This window comes from Typopeltis vanoorti, chromosome 9, assembly GCF_054136105.1.
Source record: "Typopeltis vanoorti isolate ZY-2024b chromosome 9, IOZ_Tvanoo_1.0, whole genome shotgun sequence".
Lineage (NCBI taxonomy): Eukaryota > Metazoa > Arthropoda > Arachnida > Uropygi > Thelyphonidae > Typopeltis > Typopeltis vanoorti.
In genome coordinates, this window is record NC_143557.1 from 113,171,478 (window position 1) to 113,198,864 (window position 27,387).

At 36.6% G+C, this 27,387-nt stretch overlaps 1 protein-coding gene across 5 annotated transcripts in view; it reads left to right on the forward strand.

The window, feature by feature from the left end:
- Positions 1-27,387, forward strand: part of LOC150103432 (L-fucose kinase-like) — a 455,316-nt gene that overhangs the window by 179,280 nt on the left and 248,649 nt on the right. For all 5 annotated transcript variants that reach the window (XM_090397435.1, XM_090397431.1, XM_090397433.1 and 2 more), the window contains one exon: positions 19,139-19,251. In XM_090397435.1, coding sequence (XP_090253561.1) covers positions 19,139-19,251 — 113 coding nt within the window. The remainder of the gene's footprint in view (positions 1-19,138; positions 19,252-27,387) is intronic.

The following is a 27,387-nucleotide window of genomic DNA, read 5'->3' on the forward strand; positions in this document are numbered from 1 at the left end:
TCCTTGAAGGCCCTACAGGGCACACTGGTGGCATGGCATTGCCACCAGAGAATGACTACTATGATAACTTGAACAGGCATAGGGTGAAACACTTGTGAAGGCTTAGGCCTATATCAAGTCTGGACAAAATGTCTGGACATGATGTAAGGGTAGTACTGCCCATAAATAGTACAAAGATTAATAAAAAAAAAAAAAAAAAAGAAGAAGATCAGTAGCATTACCCAGGGATCAATCCTTGCAATTCATTTGTACTAATGTCAGATGCATCTAGAATATAGGTGACGAGTTTTGGGCCATTGTTGCTTAATCGGAGATCTTAAGTTGTTTTCAGTTAACAGGCAGGACAATCAGAAGTTCTACTGATATACAGCATTTACAGGGTGATTTGAATATGCTGGAATTGTGGGCAAACGATAATGATTATCACTTCAGTATTAGTAACGTTACGCACTTTTAATGATGCGATATCCAGCAGCACATTATATTAGTGGGATTATGCTTGGAATATCTGACGAGGCTAAAAATCTTGGAGTTGTGGTGGATAGAAAGTTGAAGTCAAAATTTGCAAATACAAATCAGAGGATAATTATGTTTTTAAAATGAACCTTGACATGTAAGGATATGGAAGGTATTTTGCCTCTTGACAAAGCTTTGATATGACTTCATTTGGGTTACTGTGTGCAGATTTGGTTCTAAAGGGCTAGAGAAGTTGTGGAAAAACTGCAAAGAAGAATTACAAAAATTATATTGGATTTATGGAATGGAGGTTATGAGGATAGATTGAGAATAGCAGACTGCAGACACTGTTAGACAAAAGAAAGAGGGGTGATATGATAGAGGTCTATAAACTTTTGAGAGGGCATTTTTTCGTGGGGCATCTGTGAAAGTTAGGTTTGTGTGCAGTTAAGAAAGCGATAAGAGCTAGATGTTTCTCTTGTGGAACAGTTTGCCTATTGAAGTTGTGAATTCATCTAGCATGAATGAGTTGAAGAATAGGTGCAAAAACTGGTTTGGGTGATGGCCTTCCTCAATGGGTCCTAGACTCCCTTGAGGTCTAATAATAATAATAATAGCTATTATATTGATATGGTACTTAGTGAACTCTTCTGCTAGTTCTATTTCTTTCTGTTGATGGTGCCATTCTTGAACTCTGTTGATTTTGAGGTTTGTTCCTGTAGCTTAGTTTTCACTGTTTGCTTGGTTCTATGATGAAAACAGCATGGATGTTGTTTAACCAGACAATGCCCCAGCTGGCATGATGATGTATCATGTTGTCCATCATTTTATGTTGGTTTAGCCAATAAGAATACAGTTTGGTTAGCTAAATTTCAAATTGCACAAAAAGAATTAAAGATCATTAAAGCAGTATATAAACTGATGATAAGGATCTTTTAATCTGGTTTTGGTGTTAGTTATTTTATATAGATTCTATTAAATACTATTAACTTTCAATAGAGTAGAATTGCATAACATGCTGATCTGATGATATTTTGCTCAGTTCAGTGTAGTAACTTTGGATTACACAAGTACTTTCACAGAAAAAAAACAGCTGCTCTACTCAAGTGATTCATGGAAACAGTTCAAAATTGTAACAGAGACAAAAGAAACCACTGTCCTTGGTGTGTGCTCTAGGAATGGATACATTAGTAGCTCATGTCTTTTGGTTTGAATGTGGTCTTGAAATAACAGTATTCCAAATTTTGGATAAATTAACACACCCATTCTTGTTGAGATTAAGGAATCTCTTCAATTACTGTTGCTGTCTCCAAAAGTAGTCATGTAATACTTTCTGTATAGTACTTTTTTAAAACCTTGAATAGAATGTATCAAGATATATGAAGACTAGTAAACCACAGCTTGGCCTACTAGTCTTCATATGTTATAGCAGTAGTAGTATGCATTTCTTATGTTTTTCAAGGTGGATGTTAACAGTTCTTCCACCTTTTAAAGATAAGTTCATGTACAAGGCACTTTTATATACTCCCAAATTTTATATACTCCCAAATTCTACTCTATTGTATAGTACTTTTTTAAAACCTTGAATAGAATGTATCAAGATATATGAAGACTAGTAAACCACAGCTTGGCCTACTAGTCTTCATATGTTATAACAGTAGTAGTATGCATTTCTTATGTTTTTCAAGGTGGATGTTAACAGTTCTTCCACCTTTTAAAGATAAGTTCATGTAAGATAAGTTCACCTTTTAAAGATAAGTCCGCGCGGTTAGCCTAGTGGCTTTGCGCTTCGCAACCATATGCCTGGGGAAGGAGTGTCCTAGGTTTGATTCCCGTCGGAGACGTGAGGAGCTGAAGGATCTTCCTCAGTCATAGCCAAGTTAGCCAGTCTTGGGCGCGGGCAGTAGGGTTTTTTCCGCCAGTTTATCTGGTGTTTTTCATCCCGCAAGCAGGCAAACCGGCCCCTTGAACACACAGGGATACAGCCAAGAATACCTTGAGGCATAGGAGTGACCATTCTATCCTCGTATTTCGGTTACGAAATCCAAGCATGCTTGGAAGGTTGTGGGCCTTAAAGGCCTGTTAAAGCCATTGGGATAGATAGATTCTTGTTGAGATTAAGGAATCTCTTCAATTACTGTTGCTGTCTCCAAAAGTAGTCATGTAATACTTTCTGTATAGTACTTTTTTAAAACCTTGAATAGAATGTATCAAGATATATGAAGACTAGTAAACCACAGCTTGGCCTACTAGTCTTCATATGTTATAGCAGTAGTAGTATGCATTTCTTATGTTTTTCAAGGTGGATGTTAACAGTTCTTCCACCTTTTAAAGATAAGTTCATGTACAAGGCACTTTTATATACTCCCAAATACAAGTGACTGTCTTTATCTGAATAGTTCTTCTTTCATGTTTTATTGGAAGGAGGCTCAGAAGATTTTTTTTTTATATAGTGGTTGTTGCAGTGGATAAAAAATGTATGGCATAGATAATTCCAATTATACCACAAAGTTTAATGTTTAAACTTTGTAACTTATATGTATTTAAAGTTTTCTTTATCTCAGTGTTAGAAGTAAATGTCTTTATTATTATAATTGCATTGTAACCTCCACACACCTTCTCTCCAAAAAGAAACCGAACTTTTGATAGAAAATAAAACACAGGCCAATTATAATTATTCAAATCATTTATTTCAATCAATATAATCTCCCTCAGCTTCGATACAGTATTTGGCATGGTCAATTAATTCTTTAAATTAGTTTTTTTATATCGGTTTTTGGGATACCGTTGAGGGTCGTGGTTACTGCAGCTTGAACATTTTCAGTGGCTTTCGTATCGCTTTCCTTTCATCGGCAAATGAAGTCAGGGGAAGAGAAAGAAGTCACAGGGTGCTAAATCAGGTGAATATGGTGAGTGATCCAACACACAAACTTGATTTTTGCTCAAAAACTGTCTCACAATGTTCGAACAATGAGATGGTGCATTATCGTACAAAAGTGACCAGCTGCTTGCATCACGATATTCATGCCATATGCAACGAATTCTCGCTATCAATCACTTCAAAACTTCGAGATAAAACTCACCATTGACCATTTGGCCAGGCGGAATGAATTCTTTATGGATAATGCCCTTAGAACTGTAGAAACAAACTAGCATTGTCTTTACTTTTGACTTCTTCAAGCTACTGTTTTTCAGATGCCCCTCTTCTGGTGGTTTCCACTCAGCACTCTGGCACTATGTTTTGGGCTCATACACAAAACACTGCATTTCATCACCAGTAATGATTGTTTCAAGGAAGTTTGAGTTTTTATGAGCGGTTTTTAACGAAGTCCTTGCAGCGTGTTCAATTTGATACAATTTTTGGTTGTCGGTCAACTTGTGGGGAACAAATCGCAAATTCAATTTATCATAGCCCAAACTCTCAGTCAAAATGTTGTGCACAGTCAGTTTATTTTGGAATCCCCAATTCATCTTCAATCAATCTCACGGATGATTTCAGGTTTTCTTTGATGAAACCATGCACTTTTTGGATGATAACTTCACTCAGTCCAGTTTTTGGATGGCCCAGCTTTTCATCATCCTCAAGCATCTCATGACCACTTTAAAATCACTTAAACCACTTGTAAACTTGAGTACTGGATAAGCATTCATCACCATATGCTTTTTGAAGCATTTGATGTTTCGGTAAAACTTTTACCAAGTTTAACACAAAAGTCAATTGCAGCTCTCTGTTTGAAACTCATTTTCTGACCGTTCGTCAAAACACACTGTCACTCTTGGCACTATAACTCGGCTTCTAATGAAATAAATGTCATAAACAGTTGATACAACACTAATGAAGGTTGCTGCTTTCGACAACAAAAAGTTACAATAAGTGGCACCACTAGTTTCTTCTATTTTCGAAAAGTTCAGTTTCTTTTTGGACAGAGGGTGTAATTCTAACACATGCTAGCACTCAGTGCAGGAAACCCCATGCTATCCACACAATCTGTCTTGTCTCTCCTGGAACACATTCACAGTCAAAACATTTGCACTAACCTTATGCTTTTTCAATTTCCATGGGTGACCCTTGTTTTTCCTCTTCTAGATGAGTGTTGAGAAACATTTCTTCTGCATCAGTCCTATAAAACTTATTTAGTAGCTCAAATGTTTCTGTCATATCCCCTCTTTTCTGCCTACTAACCTACTAACCCAATTTCTGTAACCCACAAACCTCTCAATCTGATGTCATAGGGATCATTCCACAGATCACTCATCATCTTGATCAGTTGTTTCTGGATCCTCTTTTCCATTTCATTCCATGAAACTCAGTTGGTTTGGCTAGACATGTATACAATAATCCAGTTGTGACCATATCAAAGCCTTATAAAGAGGAATGATAACTTCTTTCTTGAGAGGTAGATGTGGATTCATAATAAAAACATATACATGTGAATACAGTGAAATGATATTTTGTTAACTGTAATCAATTATACCAATATTTTGGTTTAAGTTTCTTAAATCGTCATCAATGTAACAAAGTTGAATTGGGAAATTCAAACAATAACAACAACAACAACGTAGGCAAAAAAGATTTCCTTTATTTAGATTTTTCTATATACTTTTGAACAAAATTATATCGAGAAAAAGCTATTAAAAACCTGAAATATGGAAAAGTAGATAAGGAAGAGAAGCTTGGAGAAGAACAAGCTGGGTTCAGATTACATAGAAGTTGTCAGGATCAAACACTCACTTTAAGACAGCTTGTTAATAAATCATGGGAATATAACAAGGATCTGCATTTAGGTTTTGTAGATCTTGAAAAGGCCTATGAGGTGCCAAGAGAAAAGTTATTCAAATGCTACAGTTATATGATGTAAATGGGATATTATAACAAGCAATACATAGTCTGCATCTGAGTTGTAAATGAACAGTCTAGAATTGAAGGAAGTACAGGAAGATGGTTGGAAGTTAATTCAGGTGTGAGACAAGAGTGCACATTATCTCCACTGTTATTCGTCATCTATATGGATCACATAATAAGTGAAAGTTGTATCAAACCTAATATCAAAAGTAGAGTTATTAATCTCAGTTCTTTACTTTATGCAGAAGATCTTAAACTTCTAAATAAATTCAGTACAAGTCTGCAGGATTCCATGACTAGGGGGTTCTTAAGGGTCAAAGCTGTATAACTGAGAGGAGACCTCCACATAGCCTTTAAAGGAATATAGAGAACCGACCAGGGCTTCTGACCTAATGTCCAGTCCTCACCTGCTCATAATACACCCTGTTAGATATCCACCTGTATACTGAACGAACGAGGATGGGCTGGCAATTTGGGATTTAGCCGACCAAATTGTATTCTTATTGGCTTAAACCCCAACATAAAATGATGGTACAACATGAGAGAATTTCATGCTTGCCGGGGCATTGCCCAGTTGAACATTGTCCTCCATTGTTTTTTCCAGGAACCAGATCAAACAGAGAAAAGTCAGCTACAGGAACAACTCCTAAAACACACATCAACTCAACATCACCAGTGTTCAAGATCAGTACTATCAACATAAGAAGCCTGAATGGCAAAGAAATTGAGGAATTTGATAAGTACAAGATCAACATAATAGGGGTGACTGAAATAAAAAAGACAAAAACTGGTGAGATCTTTCTAAGCAATAAATTCAAAATGTTATATTGTATTAAATGTTATATTCAGGCAATGACAATCAAGAAACAGAAGGAGTAGCCATAGTATTCAACACTAAATATGAGGCTAATCTTCATGATTTGCAGACAATTTCAAGTAGACTGATATTGGCAAATATCAGCATGGGGAATTGGACAATGAGACTTATTTGTGCCTATGGTCCCACAGAAGGTTCTCCTAAGGTAGAAGTGGAGGAAATTTTTTTGGGATTTACAGAAAGCAACTGACATAATGAGAAATGAAAAGTCAGGCAGAAAAGTTGGGAAAATTAGGAGAAAAGAGCAAAGCTAATAATAATGGCAAATGCCTGTTGGATTTCTTTTCAGGACATGGACTGGTTATTACTAACACAATATTCCACCATAAAAATGTGCACAAATTCACATGGAGTGAAGATGCAAGGAATAAGAAAAATCTCATTGACTGTGTTATTGTTGATAGTGATGTTTTCTCCCTGGTGCAGGACACCAGAGTGTACAGAGGATTTGAAATAGGAAGTGATCACCATTGAGTTTTGAGCAGGATAAAATTGAATTTAATATTGAAAAGAATAACATGTAAGAAAGTTTTAAAGCAAATAAAAGTTGAGAGCATCTCTCATATGTGAATTGTAGACTAAAATACACAATCATTATTCAAGAAAAAATTAAAGAGTTTGAGAACAGGAACCAAACCTTGGAGATTCGGTGGCAATTCCTGAAGAAAACATTGATTGATTCAGCCAGAAAGTCATGTGATGAGTTTGTCTGCAAAGATAGAAAAATCAGAACTCCATGGTGGACACAGGAAGTTAAATAGGCAGTGAAGGAAAAGAAGAAAGCATATCAAAACTTAACTGACAAATAAGTCAGCTTGTGCTCTTAGAGAATACAGAGACAAATGTAAGAAAGCTAAACACTTTGTAAAACTAGTTAACCAAAAGTCATGGGAAGACTTTGGTAAGAACATAGAAAATAAATATCAAGAAGGCGGCACAATATTCTGGAAACTGTTGAAAAAGCTCAGAAATTTAGGAAAGAGTGCTGTAAAAGGAATTAGAGATGAAAGGTGATATGAAAATTGGAGCAAAAGATATCCTTGAAGTATGCAGTAATTACTTTGAAAAATTGCTAAATGAAACAATTAGTGACAGCCCAGCAGTAAAACATACTGATCAGGCATACAATCAGAAATATATATCCATACTTGAAGTAGAAAAGCCACTAAAAGCCTGAAATGTGGAAAGGCAGCTGAAGTAGATGATATTTGACCAGAAATGCTGAAGTATGGGGGTATGAAAGTCTTACATTGGCTGCACTGCATAGTTCAGAAGGCCTGTACAGAGGGATAAACTCCAAATGATTGGAGTAGAGCTCTCATAGTATACCCATATAAGAAAAGGAAAATAAAACTGAATGTGACAATTGCAAAGGTATTTCCCTATTGAGTGTTCCTGGTAAGATATACAAGGATTGTTTAAAAAGTTTGGTAAAAAAAGAAGTTAAACACATTTTTTGGAAAAATTCACCTTTATTTCTCAATATCGTCTCCATCAAGGTCTATACATTTTTTTCCAGCGAGTTTCCAATTTTTTCATCCCATCTAAAAAGTAAGATTTGTCAAATTGTGCAAAATAGTCATTGACAGCCTTGATGACATCCCTGTTCAAAGAAACTTTTTTCCCACTGAGCTAAATTGTAAGTTTGGGGAACAAGAAGTCACATGGGGCCAAGTATGGAGAATACGGTGGATGTGGAACCAATTTGAACCTCAGTTCATGCAATTTTGCCATTGCGACAGCTGATGTGTGGGACAGTGCATTGTCTTGATCAAAGAGCTTTTTTTTGTGTGCCAATCTTGGCCATTTTTTCTTCAGTTTTCTGTTAAACGGTCCAATAATGACACCTAATAGACTCCTGTTATTGTCTTATCCTTTTCCAAATAGTTTATCATGATAATTCCTTGGGAATTCCAATAAACAGTGGTTATCACCTTCCCAGCTGAGAAAACGGTCTTTGCTTTTTTTCGCTGCTCTTTCACCAGATATTGTCCACTGTTTTCACTGTTGCTTTGACTAAGGTGTGTAGTGGTGGATCCAAGTTTTGTCTACAATCATTAATCGATGCAAAAAATACTGCGAATTGTAATTAAACATCACCAAACACTGCATTGAAATGTCTTTTTGCATGCATTTTTGATCGACAGTCAACAATCATGGTACCCGTTGTGCACACAGCTTTATCATGTGCAATTTTTCATGCAGGGATATTATACATCCATTCCGTTGACATGCCTACAATCTCAGCAATCTCACGCACTTTCACTCAGCAGTCTTCCATAATGATACCATGGATTTTTTATCATTTCCTTCATAGTGACCTCAGGCAGGCATACGACGCATACTTCATCTTTGATGGACTTATAACAATGTTTAAACTCATGTATCCAAAAATAAATAGTCTTTAATGCCTATGCAGTCCACATGAACTGCATCTACCTCAGCTTTTTCTGTGTGTCTGTCCACTTCGTCAAATAAAAGTGTTTTATCACTTCATGAAAGACTTCAAAATGAAAGACTGCTAAGACTTCACATCACTTGCCTTAGTATCCCATAATGCAAAGCACATCTTGCAGAAATGTATAATGCTATGCATTATGGGAAGGGTAAGAGACCTCAATAAGGTTGAAACCGGAGGCAAGTGATATGAAGTCTTAGCATCCTTATATCAGTTGCCCCAGTCCTGAAAATACTTCAGGTGCAAACTATGTTTGCTTCACTTGAATAAAGGATTAAACCAGTATATAATTTCTTGGTAACTTTAATTTAAAGTATAACCAAGTGAAAAAAAAATTCAAAGATTTGTATAACAAAGAAAATAACAAAGATTTGTATTTAAGTTTTGTAAATCTGGAAAAGGCATATGACAAGATGCCAAATGAGAAGCTATTCACAATGCTACAGTTGAATGGTGTCAGTGGGGCATTATATCAAGCAATACTTAGCTTTTATTTGAGTTGTAAGTCAGCAGTTAGAATTGAAGGAAGTACACGAAGATGGTTTAATGTTAAATCTGGTGTCAGACAAAGATGTACATTATCCCCTCTGTTATTCATTATCTATATGGATCACATTATAAAGGAAAGTGGTATTCAACCTGATATTAAAATTGGAGATGTTAATGTCAACTCTTTGCTTTATGCAGATGATGTTATACTTCTAAATAAATCCACTACAAGTCTGCATGATTCCTTGACTAAATTGAATAACTGTTGTAATAGATATGGTATGAAGGTCAGCAATAACAAGACAAAGACAATGAAAATAGGCAGAAGCATTGAAAATATCAACTGCATTATGAACAGAGAGCGTATAGAACAAGTAAATCATTTCAGCTACTCAGGCACTATTTTAGTGAATTAAATATGGAAATAGACAACAGAATCAACAAAGTTGGTATGGCAGGAAGTCAGTTGAATAAATTTATATTGAATATGAGAGAAATTAGTCAAATTAGCTGTATACAAGACAGTGTTCAAACCAATTTTAACTTATGGATCTGAGAGCTGGGTTAGAAGTGAAACACTTGACCAAAGACTAGGGACTGCAGATATGAGTGTCCTGAGAAAGATTAGGGGTGTGAACAGATGGCATCAGTGGCAATATCATATGAGGGTGGTCTGAAAAGTTCTTGGCCTAAGAATGAAAAAATGAATTTATAATATCAAAATTATTTTTATTTTTCAACATAACCTCCCTTAAGACTAATACATTTATTCCAGCAATGCTCCATGCCATTATCTGGTGAGGGCAATAGTTGATAAAGGTGATATAGATATCTTGCAGGATGACTTAAATAAATTGGCAATGTGTGCAAAGGACATTGGTTATCAATTTAATATTGTAAAATGTAAAGTAATATGCAATTTGGGATGAAAGCATTACATACTTTGTTATCATATCGATGGTACTAGATTACAGGAAATTTATGAGGCTAGGGATCTGGGAGGTTGAGGATGAATAGAGATTTGAAGTTTTGAGGACTTACTGCAAGAGTTAGCAGAATAGCTTAAAGGATTACTTAGATTTTGAGAACACATTGAGAAGTAAAGATAGGTTGGTTATTATCTCTCTTTATCAGGCTATGATTTGGCTTCATCTTTACTGTGCACATACGAGGATGGATTGAAAAGTTCTCAGCCTAACAATGAAAAAACAAATTTATAATTTCAAAATTATATTTCTTTTTCAACATAATCTCCCTTAAGAATAATACATTTATTCCTGCGATGTTCCAGCGTCCTGTCCCTGTAGTGGTTCTCAGTAAGATCTGCAAAATACCCCTCTACAGAAGCAATCACCTCTTGATTCGAAGTAAAACGCTGACCAGCAAGGAAGAGTTTTAGTTTTGGGAAGAGATAGAAGTCAGAGGGAGCCAAATCTGGGGAGTAGGGTGGATGTTCCAACAATTCATAGTGCAGCTCCCTTAATTTTCCCATTTCCAAAACACTTTTGTTGGCAAGTGCATTATCCCGATGAAAGATGATTTTTTTTCCCTGCAAACCGGGTCTTTTCTCACGAATTTTTTCATCTAGTCTGGTTAAAAGATCGGAATAATATTCTTCGGTTATTGTTTTGACCATTACAAGATAATTAATAAACAAAATGCTTTAGCATCTCAAAACACTGATGCTGTGACCTTTCTTGTTGATGGAACTGACTTTGTCTTCTTTGGTGCTGAACAACCGTCTTCTGTCCGCTGTTTTGACTGCTGTTGGATTCTGGTGTATAATGGTAAATCCAAGTCTCATCCATAGTAATAAATTGATGCACAAAATCAGTTTTATTCTTGTTAAAATACTCCAAGCACTGTTCAGAGATTTTAATGCAATTGTGTTTTTGATGTGCTGTGAGCAAGCGCAGCACTCATCTTGTGCAAAGCTTTTTCATTTGCAATTCTTCATGCAAAATGTATCCTACATGTTGTTTTGAAATGCTTATAGTCTTAGCAATTTTACACACTTTAACTTGCCTGTCATCCAATACCATATCGTGCACTTGATAATTTCTGTGTTGTTATACTTTTTTGGACATCCTTCACGTGGATCATCCTCAAGGCTGGTACGGCCATATTTAAACTCAGCAGGCCATTTCTTAATCGTTGAAAATGAATTGGAAGTTCATAAACTTTTATGAACTTCCAATGAATTTCTTTTGGTGTTAAACCTTCTTTTACAAAGAATTTTATAACTGCACAATACTCAATTTTATCCGTTTCATGGGATACAGACAACACTTTTGCTTCAGACAGCTATATAAAACAAACGACTTGATAGAATGACTTGCAATTTCATATGGATGCTTATGATAGATGTACTAACTCTGAAAAAAAAAAAAATCTGCCAATAGTGTTGCCATCTATGGTCAAGACCGAGAACTTTTCAGACCACCCTTGTATTAAAAACGAGGATATTAGGAAAGAACTTAACATTGTTAGCATCCAGGAATGTGTCAGCATAGCTAATCTCAGGTGGTATGGTCACTTAAACATAATGGGAGAGGAAAGATTAGCAAAACAAATTTTCTCTGCCAGGTTAGCAGGAAAAAGACCTAGAATAGTACTATAAAATGTGCCTTAGATGATAGAAATATAAGATCTGATAATGTTGGAGTCTTGACAGGTAACAGATTGATTTGGAGGAAAATTGTAGATAGGAAGTTAGTAATGATGTAAATTTTTCATGTAGTACTATCATATCCTGTACACCCCTTGAGGGTATATTTCAGGAATTTGATGGTGATGATGAATAACTGTTACAATAAATTTTGGTATCAAAATCAGTAATAAAAATTAAAGACAATGAAAATAGTCAGAAACATCAAAAAAACATTAACTGTATCCTAAATGGAGAACCTGTAAAACAAGTAAAATATTTCTGCTATTTAAGCACAATTTTTAGTGAAGGTGGCAAATTAAATATGAAAATAGACAGAAGAATTACTAAATATGGTATGGTAGTAAGTCAGCTGAATAAATTTATATGGAATAAGCGAGGTGGGAGATGAATGTCATCGCCTGGTGTGAGACCACCGCCTGCTTATTTGGAGGCTTGAAAAAGTTCCATGTTTGGTCTCTGCAGTAGGCTTTCTGGAGTATGTAAAAACTAAATGAACAAAAAAAAAAAAAAAAAAAGGTATAGACAGTCATCCCTCTACTTATGTCTGGGTTCCGTTCCATCTGGCAGGTTGTAAGTCAGTCGGATCTAAGTCCGTACATTAAATCAACAGAGTTATAGGAGTTAGGGACTTAACTCTGATAAGTATACTTCATTTTAATTTTTAAACCCCAAATCTTCCTCCACAATCACATCTTCATTACCTTCCCTATGTGAAGGAACAGGCTGTGGTTCTTCTGGTGTAATCTTTGTTTTTTGATGAAAATGTCCAATGTGCTTTGCTTATTCATCTTCTTCTTTTCGTCATAATTTTTTTTGTAGCAAGCAAATGCATCATGTACTTTTTTTTTTACTAATGAGTAGCGTTCAACATTGGGGTCCATGTCTTCAGCCATTTGGAGAACATCTCCGACTGCAGAGAACATTTTCTGCAAGACCCTTTACTGTAAATAGTTTAACTATCTGTTCTTGTTTCTCTTTTCCCTCTTTCTTTTCTCGTTCTTCTGCAACACTTTGTTCCTCCAGTTCGACCAATTCTTTGTTGGTCAACTCTTCAGGGGCACTTTCTATGAGTTGAATTATGTCATCATCTTTCAGTTCGAGATTCAGATTGTTTGCTAGTTCCACTATTTCTTCACTCAATCTACAAAGGCCTTCAATTTTTTTAAAAAACTTCCAAATTGTGCACAAACCTTTTCAATGCCTTTTTCCATATGCCACTCATACGTTGAGAGGTCACGTCGTCCCAAGTCACAGCAATATTTTTAACATCATGATAAATATTGAATGCTTTCCAGAATTGCATGAGAGTATGATAAATTCAGTGATAGAAATGGCTTGTGAAAAAGTTCTCCATAGATAATAAGCCTTAAACACTGCAAGAACTCCCTGATCCATTGGTTGGATCAATGAAGTAGTGTTTGGAGGGAGAAACATTACTTTGATCTTGGGGGGTAAAGATCACCAATGTACCGTGGATGACCTGCAGCATTATCTAGAATTAATAAAATTTCGAATTCTATATTTTCTTTCAGGGGCACTTTCTATGAATTGAATTATGTTTTCCATGTGAATTATAGCTTTCCATTTCACTCACATAAGAGTTGATTAAAGTATCTGCAAACAATTTTTGAGTCATCCACAACTTCTTATTGCTCTGATAATAAACTGGAAGAGTATGCTTCCTAATGTTTGTGAAGGCTCATAGATTCTCACTGTGCCATATCACAAATGGTTTCAGTTTACATCCAGCCACATTACCTCCTAACAGAATCGTATTAAAAATTTTGAAATCAGGCATAGATTTTAGCTTTTTGTGGATGAATGTCCGCTTGGGCATTTTTTTCTGAAACAAGAAAGTCTGATCCATATTAAATATTTGCTGTGGCAAATAATTTTCCTCTCGTAATAATGTTATACAATTTCCCCACGAACTCCTTGGCAGCTTTCACCATATTTCACATTATGCAGTGCAAAATGCTGCTTCATTATCATGAACGAACTGGAAGAAGCATTGAATTTGTAGTCATAATCGGGCCCTGCTTTCTCCTTCAACATGTTGAAGAGACTTAGTGTCTTAGCAGTAATGGCCATAGTGCTAAGGAGTATGCTCTTTTGGTTGAGTTCCTCTATCCATGATGCAAGTAGCTTTTCCATATCACCAACAGAACCTTGTCATTGTTTGTCACTATCGGTAATTTAATGGAAGTAGATCCGTTCGCAGCCTCTACAATTTTATCCTTATTTTTCAAAATGGTCATCACTGTAGAACGAGACCATCCAAAGTCATGTGTGATCACATAGACAAGCTTACCAGCTTCGTGTTACTTTATAATTTGCAACTTCTTTTCAAGATCAATTGCTCGCCTCTTTTTCTGTGATTCTTCACTAGGATTTTTGATTGGGTGTGTAGGGACCATGTTGCACAAAATATCGTGAAATATTTAACTATAAATACACAAATAACCTATTTTTCAAACACAAAATCAACAGAGGAATTGTTGAAGACACATGCTGACTGCCTAGAGAGGTTGCTGCTGAATCTGGTGTTGTCAATGCATTGTTGCTAAATAGAAACCTTTTTACTTTATGCTCGCTTGTGTCTTGTTCGAAAGTATAGTCATATCTATTACAACAGTTATTCAATTTAGTCAGAGAATCTTGCAGACTTGTAGCGGATTTATTTAGAAGTACCTTGTCATATGCCTTTTCCAAATCGACAAAACTTAAATTCTTCGCAGTATAAATACTTATACTGCGAAGAATTTTTTTTTCCAAAAATTCGCATGAAAAAACGAGATGTGTCCAATACAACAGTGCATCTTATAATGTGAGAAATACAGAATATGATAACTCATATTTTTTTCACTTATTTTCTTGAGTAATTTCTCCAATGTCTCCACTCCAATATTACTCTAACTCATTCCAATTTAATACACTCTAATTAGTACTTTTAGCCTATGCTGTGTGGGTGTACTGACATTGATATCAGCAAGTTACAGAGGCATATTTGTTTAGAGTCTAAACAGTACAATCACTTAAACTCATGTAAGCGGTGATGGATTTTTGTAGATGTGCAGATTTAAGATAATTGATTTAGCAAGTGCATGCAGTTTTGCAGGTTATAGCTAGGCAAAAAATATTATCACATTAGTGGTTTTAGTGCATAAACCCTCCAAATGTCACTGTTGAAATTAAAGTGGAAAAGAATTGCAAATTCATTTACAGTTCATATTGATGGACAAATGTAACATGATTTGTTTATAAACTGCATGTATATGCAGTATTTGAGTAACGATTCTATATTATTTTTGACCATCTAATGAATGCAAGAAATTAACATAAACTGGGTTGTATATTGGCCGAAGGATTTTAATAATTGATATGAAATAAAAAAAACACCAAGTTTCGCCAACTTAGCTGTCTGACTTCGTCAGGGTGTATAAAAAAGATACAAAACAACTTAACCTGTTCGTGAAGAAATGAACCAAATAGAATTGTATTTTTTACAAATACAGAAGAATGCATACATCAAACGCATGGAGCGTGTATGATATCAACTGTTGTTATGCAGGAACGTTCTTTAATTAGCAGCGAAATTTAACTCTAGTATGCTTAATGATCTTTTGAGGGTCTTCCAGATATCAGCTAGAATTAATGCTTGCTTTCTATTGAGGTTGCATTTAGAACAGATGACTGCTATAGCTTCTTTTATTTTTCTGGAGTGGAAATCTTCTTTTATTGTAGGGCATGGAGCTTTTGTCCAATTCGATGGTATGGTTTGTCCTCGAGAAATGAAAGACTAACCCAGAGTTGTCTTCTCTGTTGTTGTTTACATCTCCAACATGTTCTCTTTTTCTTATTTCCAAACTTCTTGAGGTCTGACCAATGTAATTTAATCCACATGAACAGGGGATGTTATAAATACCGGCATATTTGAAGAAGGTATAACTGTCTTTCAGAGATCTTAAAAAGTGGCAGATAGTCTTTAAAGGTTTAAAAGTCACTCGTATTTAATGTGATTTGAGGAGTGTAGCAATCTTTTTAGGAACTGTCCCAGCATAAGGAATGGCAATGGTGGATTTGTAACATGATTGTTACAAATTGTTGTAACAATTTGTAACAATCATGGTTGTTGTTGTGGGGGGGGGCGCAGAAAAGTATCTTATGGATCAGTTTTTTTGGATAACCATTGTCTATCAGGGTTTTTTGATATATGGGATAATTCATCTTTGAGATCTTTTTCTTCTGTTCTGATGCAAGTGGCCCTATTTTTGAGCATGTGTACAGTGCTCAGTTTTTGAGAAATGTGTTGTGAAGATGTGAAGTGTAGATATCAACCTTTGTTGGTTGGTTTGCGATAGACTGCAAGGCTGATATGTCCATCCATTTGTTTTTTAATTAAGGTATCCAGGAATGACAATTGTTTTTCCTTCTCAAGTTACAAGGTGAACTTTATTGTGTGATGGAAAGAGTTAATCTTGGTTAATAAATCAAAAAATCTTTTTCTGTGTTTTTTCATATAATAAAGATGTCATCCATGTACTTCCATCACACTGTGGGTTTAGGGTTTAATTGAGACAGAATGTCATTTTCCAGTTTCTCCATAAAGAGATCTGCACAGGGGAGAAAGAGGGTTGCCCATTACGAGGCCTGTTAATTGTTCGTAAATCGTTCCATTCCATAAGAAAAAATTAGATTTTAGGCAATGATGGAAAAGAGAAGCAATATCTTGAGGGAAAAGGTCGCTCAAAATGCTGATTACTTCTTCTACTGGAACATTAGTAAATAAGGATATTACATCCAGGCTTGCAAGAATGTCTGTTTTGGAGATCGAGATGTTCTTCAATTTATCAACGAAATGTTGTGAATTTTTTATGTAGGTATTCGAATTATGGATGTGTGCCTTTAGGAGACTGGAGAGGTGTTTCGATAATAAGTATGTGGGAGAATTAATTCCATCCACTATAGGGCATAGAGGTATTCCATTTTTGTGCACTTTGGGAGAGTCATATAGTTGTGGCGTTAGTGGATGTAATGACTTTAATCTTCATTTTAGGTCTTGGCCAGCTGTTCATATTATGTAACAAGTTGTTTATTTCATTGTGATTTTTTCCGTTGGGGTCTGAATCTAATGCACGATAGGTAGATGTGTCAGAGAGTAAGTCTGTGATCTTTTTCATATAATCTCTGGTGTTTAAGACAACTGTAGAGTTAGCTTTATCTGCTTTTAAGATGATAATTTCCATATTTTTCTTCTAACTAAACATAGTTCTTTTTTCTAAAGGCGTGATATTTTGGTTTGGAGCTCTTGAAGATGAGAGAATGATGACGCTTTTCAGTCTGAGATCATTTGCTATGGGTTCCAGTAATGATGAAACTGCCTTTTCTATGTTACATATGATCTCCACTTTAGGAATGTGGTCTGGGGCAATAGTAAAATTGAATCCTTTCTTTAGTATACTAACTTCCAGTTTAGATAAAACGTGGTTAGAGAAGTTAAAGATTACTTTGTTATCTGGCAAATTAGGTCTTGACTTAACTGTTTTCATAAAGAACATTGAATTTTTCAATTTGACTTTTTTGCTAATAGAAAAGACCTTGTTAAAACTATTATTTATCATTTTGTCTAAAAGTGACCATGGGTTTTGGTTTATGTTGTTGGAGATGTCCTTGTATATTCGATAGCATATCATATCATATCCACTTTGCTTAATTCAAATCTAACATGTTATATTCTCACATAAAAGCACCAAGGATGTTTTGAAATATATTTGTTTAGCCCTTCTTGAGTGAAACTGTTCTTTCATAATTAGAAACTTAGGAATGATGTTGTAGTTTCTGCATCTTTTTAAGAAAGTAAGGTGGTTAATAAGTCTAGTTTTTTACATTTAAGTTGCTCAAATCTGCTTACCCGATGCCTCATTTCCCCATGGAGACTATTCATAATGATTCTATATTATTTTCGGCCATTTAATGAATGCAAGAAATTAACATAAACTGGGTTGTATATTGGCCGAAGGATTTTAATAATTGATATGAAATAAAAAACACCAAGTTTCACCAATTAGCTGTCTGGCTTTCTCAGGGTGTATAAAAGAGATGCAAAACAACTTAAACTGTTCAAGAAGGAATGAGCTGAATACAATTGTATTTTTTACAAATACAGAAGAACACGTACATGGAGCTTGTATGATATCAACTGTTGTTATGCAGGAAGGTTCTGTAATTAGCAGCGAAATTTGACTCTGGCATGCTTAATGATCTTATGAGGATTTTCCATGCGTTTGATGTACGCGTTCTTCTATATTTGTAAAAAATACAGTTGTATTCAGTTCATTCCTTCACAAACAGTTTAAGTTGTTTTGTATCTCTTTTATACACCCTGATGAAGCCAGACAGCTAAGTTGCCAAAACTTGTTGGTGTTTTTTACTTAGTATCAATTATTAAAACCCTTCGGCCAACCCAGTTTATGTTAATTTCTTGCAGTATTTGAGTAACTGAAAGAGTAAGCATTCAGAGTACAAGATCTCAGCAAAGATGCTGTAACTAATTTTAGGCATATCAAATTAAGGGTTTGTACCTTGTGTCTCTTGCTATTGTTAGCAAGATACTGCACACATTGAATCTGAGACTGGAATTTTGCACACAAAATGCTTATATGCACATAATATGGCTGCTGCAAAAATTAGAGGGAATATTGGTAAAGGTAAACCAAAGGATGACAGTTTACTGAGTAAGCCTTCATAAAATGCTCTAAAAATCTCAAATTTCTGTGCGCCTCCATAGTGCAATTGGAAGAACGATGGTACGTTGTGCCCTTTGATTAGAAAAGGCCTAAGTTCGATTTTCGTCGTGACAGGAGGAATCTTTATGTGGACTTTTTCAGTCGAAGGTGAGTTAGCCGATTTCATATGGAGGTAGCAGGGTTTTTTTTCCCAGAAACTCTGGTTTTTCATCTTGCATACAGACAAATCGGCCCTTCAGGACACGTGCAATTTACAGACAAAAAATACTAGTTGTGGTGGTGGTGGTGGTGGGCGGTAGATGGTGTTGATGTAGATGATTGGTAGTAGAGGTTCGGTGTAGAGTGGTGGAGATGGAGACTTGTACAGTAGGTGTCCTCCCGCAATGAGTCTTCGGACTCCTGAGGTGTCATGAATAATAATAATAATTTTACTTCAGCAGAGCATATAAAGATGGTTTCACTATAAAAACTCTAAAGGCTTAGCTCGTTTACTTAATGAAGGTATTTTCTAAATCCTGAAATTGATAAAATTAAAATAATGCATTTTTATACATGTATACTAGTGAAGTTTATTGTTATTGTTCATGCTTTTTTATAGTAAAACTGCCAGGATTTCAACATCTGTACTGGGCTGACCAACTTTGCATAAGAAATCATATGCAGAATCTGCAAAAAATTGTGTCTTTTGGAATGTTCCACAGTGCCATTAAAGTATTTCAGCATTTTTTAATTACTTCTCTATAAAATCCTTTCTTTTAAATTTTTCTTTCTTTCTAAATTAAAGTACATTTGATTAAATGCAGTATTTATTTCATATATCTTGTATTCTGGAAAAATTTTCTGCACAATATGTCAGTATATAATTAGTTACATTTGCAGCATTCCTAAATAAGTATATGATTTAGCATATATGATTCATTAGAATACAGATTTTCTGATCACATAAATAATGTATTAAGGATTTGTACATGAACATATGAGGTACATCCAGAAAGTAAGTTCCGATGGGCTGTCAGAGAAACAAAAATATACTTACAAAAAAAAAAATTATTGGAAATTAGAGTAGACATCTTTCACTACTTTTCTACATAATTTCCGCCATTGTTCAGGCACTTATTATAACGGGGGCACTAAGAGTTGTATACCTTCATCGTAGAAGGTTGCCACCTGTTACCCAAACCACGTATTGATTGCTTCTTTGACCTCATTGTTGTCATCTTGAAATCGCTGGCCACCAAGGAAAGATTTCAGATGTTTGAACAGGTGAAAGTTGCTTGGCGCTAGATCAGGACTATATAGGGGATGATGGAATTGTTCCCCAGCCGAAGGTGGCAAGAAGTTGTTGTGTTATGCCGTCCATCTGTGGGTGGGCATTATCATGAATCGAAACGATGCCCCTGGTAAGCATGTTACTTTGTTTATTCTGGATCGCACAATGCAGTTTCTTAAGGGTTTGGCAGTATCATCGTTCATCATCGTGCACACCTTTCATTAAAAAGTCTTACCCATCTTCATACCATTGAATCACTCATTACATGTTCTCCATAAACCTCAATAATTTGCCGATGAATTTCAGCTGCTTTAACATTCCTCGCATTCAAGAAACAGGTAACTGACCTAATTTCACATGCAGCAGGTGATTCGATTTTCTTAGACATTATAAACACACACCAAGAAGCGTATGCACTGCGAGAATGTTTGAAAATGGCCCCAACGCCTTGATAAGAAATCAACAAATTCAGCACGTATGCACACCATTGCGATAGCAGCACTGCAGTGAAAATATTTAAAAATGGAACTTACTTTCTGGATGTCCCTCGTAAATAACAAACATAGCATTTTATGTGCAGATGTACGTACATCAAGATAAAATTCCATGATTATTATAGAAATCAAGAGGATATTAAATCCAGCATTATTTCAAAGCCAAATGTCGAAACTATGAAAGTTTTGTAAAAAAAAAAAGTTGACCAGAGAGCTTACAGGAATACACTCACTGGCATTCATGAATTGTCCTAGCATGGACCACATAGAAGATATGAGCGCTTGCACAAGCGTCCATATATTTGCCTTTATTGGTCCATTTTGATAAGGTTTCACTGGTTTGACAGCTGTTTCGAACTGGTTGATTCTTCTCAGAGACCAGATGGAAACCTTAAGGGAACAAAAACTCTCATTCAGAACTCTGAATGAGAGTTTTTGCTCTCTTCAGTGTAAAATCTAACAGAGTGAAAAAAAACATTGAATTAAACAGTATGTATGCAACAGAACAAAGCCTAGTTATTATTGTCACATTCTGTGGCATAATTCTGAGGAAATGTAAGTAGAATGTAAGTGCAGAAGAATGAGAGGTAGCAAGATTACAGGAATGACACAGAGTGAAATTGCTGGAATGCAAGATTTGAAGAAAGAGTTCAAAATGAAATGAGGAATATGCAGAGTGATATTAGACATTTAGTGAAAACAAATGAAAGTGTGCAAAAGAATAGAATGAAAGAAAAATTAGTAAAATAGGTGATGAGTGATTTGAGAATAGCAGTGTATAGGGATTCCATTGTTAGAGGATTGGTTAATGAGAGAGTCCATAAAGTCTGCTATCCAGGAGAGAGTGAGCATGATAATTCATGTTTTGGACATGAGGAGGAAATGAGCAAGAGAATTAGTGGTGGTTGTGGGACAAATGATTTACATGTACATTAAGGAGCATGTAAGGGAAGATATCAGGAGGTTATTGAGGAGAGTGAAAGATAACAGTATCATGGAAAAAGTTGTCAGTATGTCGCCGAAGTATGACAATGATGATTTGAGATGGAGAGTCAGAATTATGAATGGTATGCTGGCAGAGCTATGTGAGGAGGAGGAGGAGGGAGTATAGTTTGTGAATGTATGGCATGTATTTCAAGGAAGAATGGAAACATACAAGCATGATGGATTGCATTTGAATGACTTTCGAGTGAGTGAATTGCAGAAACTGGTGCTAGTTAGAAGTGCAGCGTGTGATGAAAGCAATAGATCAGAGGTAAAAGGTGAAGTGAAAGATCAGGAGAGTGGTATTGAAGAGACTGAAGTGCTTGGCAATGGAAACAGTAGTAGTTTAGAGATGAACACAAATGGGAATGCAAGAGGAACAGGGAAATGAGGGGATCCCAGTTGGATAGGGAGAGTGGATGTTGCGAATAGTAGGGTTTTCTTTTTTTTTTTTAATATATCTGGTCCATACACACAAAAGGCTACAAGATCTATAGCACACTAGTGCAAGAGGAATAGAAGAAAGGACAAGTCTGTTCACATTTTGCTTGAACAACTGGGGGTTGTAATCTTAGGGAAAGGCAGAGTGGGGGGGGGGGACTGTTCCAAAGGACAGAAGTAGATAGAATAAAAGAGGAGGCAGGAAGTTGGCTTGGTGAGTTTTAAGATGGACTATATATGGGAATGATCATCACAGAAATGGAATAGATTGGGATGTGGGTGGATGAGTTTGAGTTGAGACTTAGCGGATGGATATGGTAAGCAGTAATAAACGTGATTAGGCAAAGGCATGTGTGGTGGGGAAATCACAACCAATAAGTGACTCAGGTAGGACTGGTTATAGACCTTAAAGTGAACTGCTATGTTTTTTTACAAATGCCAGTAGTATCAAAAATAAGGGAGATGAAATTGTTTCATTGATTGAGTTTATTCACCTCAAACTTATTGGAATAAGTGAAACTTGGTTGGATGAAGATGATATCCTAATGGGAATAGAAATGGAAGGGTACAGTGTCTTTTGTGAGGATAGAAAGGAGGAGTGCTGCTGATGATAGCAGGGGGAATTATGTCCACATAAGGTAAACATGAAAGAGGGAAATAGTGGCAATGATTTTGAGGCAGTTGATGTGAGATTTAGTTTGACAAGGAAAGATATTTAGTTGGATGTTTCTATAGGCCAGGGAATGTGGAGGGTGGTGATGAAGAAATATATAAGCAGCTTCAGTTAGTGAACAAGGAAAGGGATTATTATGAGTTATTTTAATTATGGCAGTATAGATTGAAATGAAGAAATAGCATTTGGGAATAAGGAAAATGAATTTCTAGAGTTCTTGAGAGAGACAACTATCTCAGGCAGTATGTAAAGGAGGACATGCACGGATCAAGAATTTTGAATCTGATCATTCATCAGAGGATGTCATTGTCATTTGAGTTTTACACTTGCCTCCAGTTGGTGAGAGTGATCATGAAGTGATCACATGAGCTGTGGCTAGCAAGAGTTGAGCAGTAAGGAAATAAATAATGCTTGGGAACAGACAAAGAAATATGTAACAGCATCAGTCTGTGAATGTCTTCTGAAGGTCAGAAGACTGAAAAAGGTAAGTGTAAAATGGATGAATGAGGGATTAAGCATGAAATCTGGAAGAAGAAGAAGGCACTTTGGAGACAGCACAAGATGAATAATGGTAAAATAAGCTGTACGATGCGTATAAAGAGCAGGCATGGAGAGTGATTCATTTGGTAAGGTCAACAAACATGCAGTACGAGCAAAATTAGCAAATCAGGCCTAGAAAAACTGAGTTTCTTTGGTATGTTGCAAGTCAAAAGAAGAATTATTATAAAAATGATATTAATGGATGAAAGTGGGAGATTAATAACTGGTGCAGAGGACATAGTCGAGATATTCAGTGAGCATTTCATCAAGGTGTTATATCTTTAGTGTGAAATTAGAAGCTCAAATGTGGAAAATGAAATGAAAGACGACTTAATGGTGAGCAAGCAAGAGGTAAATAAGGAGTAAAAGTAAGCTAGATTTCAATAAGGTAATAAGACTTGATGATCATATGTCTTAAGGGAACGTTCCAGAGAGTTAGCATCAGCCTTGGCCTACCTCTTTAACAAGAATCTTGCAACACCATTAATTCCAAAGGAGTGGAAGGAAGGCAAAATGGTTCCAATTTACAAAAGTGGTGATAAGGCCAAGGCAACAAATTATAGGCTAATCTGTATATCTGGGATTGTAGTTAAGGTATTGGAGAGGTTGGTGAGAGATAGTGTACAAATGTGGATTGATAACAGTGGTATTCTTTGTGCTTGTCAGCATGGGTTTGTTAACGGGAGGTCATGTTTTACAAACTTGTTTATGTACTATAATAAGGTGACAAATGTATTGGACAAGGGGGATGCATGTACAGTGATAAACTTAGATTTTGCAAAGGCTTTTGATAGATTGTCACATCATGTCAGTAAACTGAAGCAGATGGTGTTAGACTGACAAATGTATTGGACAAGGTTTTCATGTTGGAGGCTTAATGGATTTTTTACAACACTCAAAAAGAATTAAAATAGAATTTAATACTTCCTATATTTCGTCCTAGTCACTAGCACATCTATGGGGATTACAAAAACAATTAATATTTTTGTAAGCCCAACCACGTGGGTGACACTAAAGTCCTATCTAGGTAGAGCGCCCTCTAAGGGCAGTAGTAGGTGGCCTGGAATGTAAGGTGGGAACTCTGGTGATGAGTGTTTCCCAAATCTTCGGAATCTTAATGCAACCGTATTTATTGAGATTTGGTTGGTTTTTGAGAGCTGCTGCTTCTAAGAAAAGTCTCTCTTTCTTGAATTTGCTGTGGTGGAGCATGGTGGTTTTCTTCCATGATACCCTGTGGGTGGTGTCCAAAACATGGTCAGCCAAGCCTGAATGGCCATAGTTGTGTTTGAAGAAGTAAGACTTGTGTTCCTCTAGACGGATGGATGCTGATCTTCCTGTCTGTCCAAAGTATGCCAGCTTACAGGAACAGCGTACTTTGTAAACTCCTGGCAGAGAGAGAGAGGAAGGAGCTGATCTTTCGTAGAACGGATAAGGGTAGCAAGTTTGCGGTGGGGCTTATATGCTGTGTGTAGGTTGTACTGTTTTAGTATCTTGGCTATTTTTTTTGAATGTGCCACGGATGTAGGGTATGGTGATGGCATTTTTAAAATCTTGTTGACGAGAAGGATGGGGAATGGGGGAGGAGTTGATTATTTTTTTGATACTGTGATTGCTGTAGCCATTGGAGAGGAAAATGCTGTGTATGTGGTTAAGCTCAGTAGTGAGGGCGGTTCCACTGCAACAAAGATTGTGGGCTCTCTTGGTAAGAGTTTTAATAATGCCATATTTTTGAGAGGGGTGGTGGTGGGAGAGTTTGTGAATGTATCTGCCTGTGTGTGTGGGTTTTCTGTATTCGGTGAAGGTAAGTGTATCATTAGGCAGGCGTGTGACTAAGGTGTCTAGGAAGGGTAAACAATTGTTCTTTTCCTTTTCCATAGTGAACTGGATTCTTGGATGTAGACTATTGAGATGACTGAGGAAGGCGTCTAACGTGTCTGGGCCATGAGGCCAAATAGAGAACACATCATCTACATATCTTAGCCAGATAGAAGGTTTGAGTGGGGCTGAGTCTATGGCTCGTTTTTCGAAATCTTCCATATAGAAATTGGTAAGGGGGGGGGTGAGAGGGGGGAACCCATGGCAGTTCCCTCTATCTGCTTGTAGATTTTTTTGTTCCAAGAGAAATACCCAGAGTTAATGGCAAAGGAAAAGAGATCTAAGATGTCAGAGGGAAAAACGTTTTCTAAGAGAGATAAGGTGTCAATTAAGGGAATATTGGTAAACAAAGAGGAGATATCAAAGCTTACCAATATGTCTGTCTTATTCAATTAAATTTTCTGTGAGGGCTTTAAAGTGGGTTGAGTTTTTTATATAGGAAGGGGACCTTCCGGTGAGGGGGATCAGAGAGTTGGCCAGCTGTTTAGATAGTCTATAGCAAGGTGCATTGGTGGCATCTACTATAGGCCTGAGTGGGGAATTGGGTTTGTGGATTTTTGGTAAACCGTATATTCGGGGGGGACGGGAGCGGAAAGGTTTAAGTTTTTTTGTGACGTCAGGGGGCCAGGAAGATACTTTTTTGAGTAAGATTTTTAGTTTCTTAACTTGTGTTTTTGTGGGGTCGTGTTCTAGTGGGATGTAGGTAGCGCGATTGCGGAGGATAATGTTCATTTTACGATTGTATTCACTGGTATTAAGAACGACTGTGGCATTACCCTTATCTGCTCTGGTGATGACAATACTTTTTTCTTTACGTAGTTTCAGGAGAGCCATGCGTTGGGCATATGATAAATTACTTTTTGGCGGCGAAGAATGCATGAGAATGTTGGCTACGTCAAGTCTGATGCTGTTAGCTATCTCCGACGGTAAGCAACCGATTCTCCGTTCGATGTTCACCATTACGTCAAGCACTGGCATTTCCTTTGGAGCAATGGTAAAATTACGGCCGAGGCAAAGGGCGCTGATGGCATCGTTTTGAGCCTTTTGGAAGAGAGGTTTATTACTGTCTGGAGCGGTTGAATTTGTGGTTCTGGTTTGTTTTTTCACAAGGTTGCTATATTTCTTGATGTGTTTATTTTTTATTTTTTGGAATTCTCTCTGTGCGGAAGTTTCCGAAATGCCAGAGAGAATCGACCAAAGTTCAGGGTTAAGAATGGTGGAGAGCTCTGAATGTAAGGAGCCAATGGCGGTGTTCGTCACTGCGAGGGTAGCACGTGTGGAGACAATTTGCTCGTGGAGTAATCCCCGGCTGGCACAGTTATATATACGAAGTGCTTTTTTGGAATGGAAATTGATCTTCATTTTAACGCAGTTTGGTATCACTCTTGTATCCCGACATCGTTTTAAAAAGGCCAGCCTATTTAGTTGCCTAGATAGTCGTAGTTTTGACTTACCGTATTGCTTGGATTTGCGTGCTAATCCATGGATGATTAGAATACGTGTGTAGAGGCTTAAGTGCTGTGAGGACATTCATGTTGGAGGCTTAATGGATTTTTTCATCCATTAATCATCCATGGAGAAGAATTAGCACACAAATCCAAGCAATACGGTAAGTCAAAACTACGACTATCTAGAACCGCCCTCACTACTGAGCTTAACCACATACACAGCACTTTCCTCTCCAATGGCTACAGCGATCACAGTATCAAAAAAATAATCAACTCCTCCCCCATTCCCCGTCCTTCTCGTCAACAAGATTTTAAAAATGCCATCACCATACCCTACATCCGTGGCACATCCGAAAAAATAGCCAAGATACTAAAACAGTACAACCTACACACAGCATATAAGCCCTACCGCAAACTTGCTACCCTTATCCGTTGTACGAAAGATCAGCTCCTTCCTCTCTCTCTGCCAGGAGTTTACAAAGTACCCTGTTCCTGTAAGCTGGCGTACTTTGGACAGATAGGCAGATCAGCATCCATCCGTCTAGAGGAACACAAGTCTTACATCTTCAAACACAACTATGGCCATTCAGGCTTGGCTGACCATGTTTTGGACACCACCCACAGGGTATCATGGAAGAAAACCACCATGCTCCACCACAGCAAATTCAAGAAAGAGAGACTTTTCTTAGAAGCAGCAGCTCTCAAAAACCAACCAAATCTCAATAAATACGGTTGTATTAAGCTTCCGAAGATTTGGGAAACACTCATCACCAGAGTTCCCACCTTACATTCCAGGCCACCTACTACTGCCTTAGAGGGCGCTCTACCTAGATAGGACTTTAGTGTCACCCATATGGTTGGGCTTAGTATTGTTTGTTATTTGTGTATATGTTACATTAATTGTTTTTGTAATCCCCGTAGATGTCCTAGTGACTAGGACGAAATATAGGAATTATTAAATTCTATTTTAATTCTTTTTGAGTGTTGTAAAAAATCCATTAAGCCTCCAACATGATGTCCTCACAGCACTTAAGCCTCTACACACGTACACACGTATTGGACAATGGGGATGCTGGTACAGTGATAAACTTAGTTTTGCAAAGGCTTTTGATAGATTGTCAC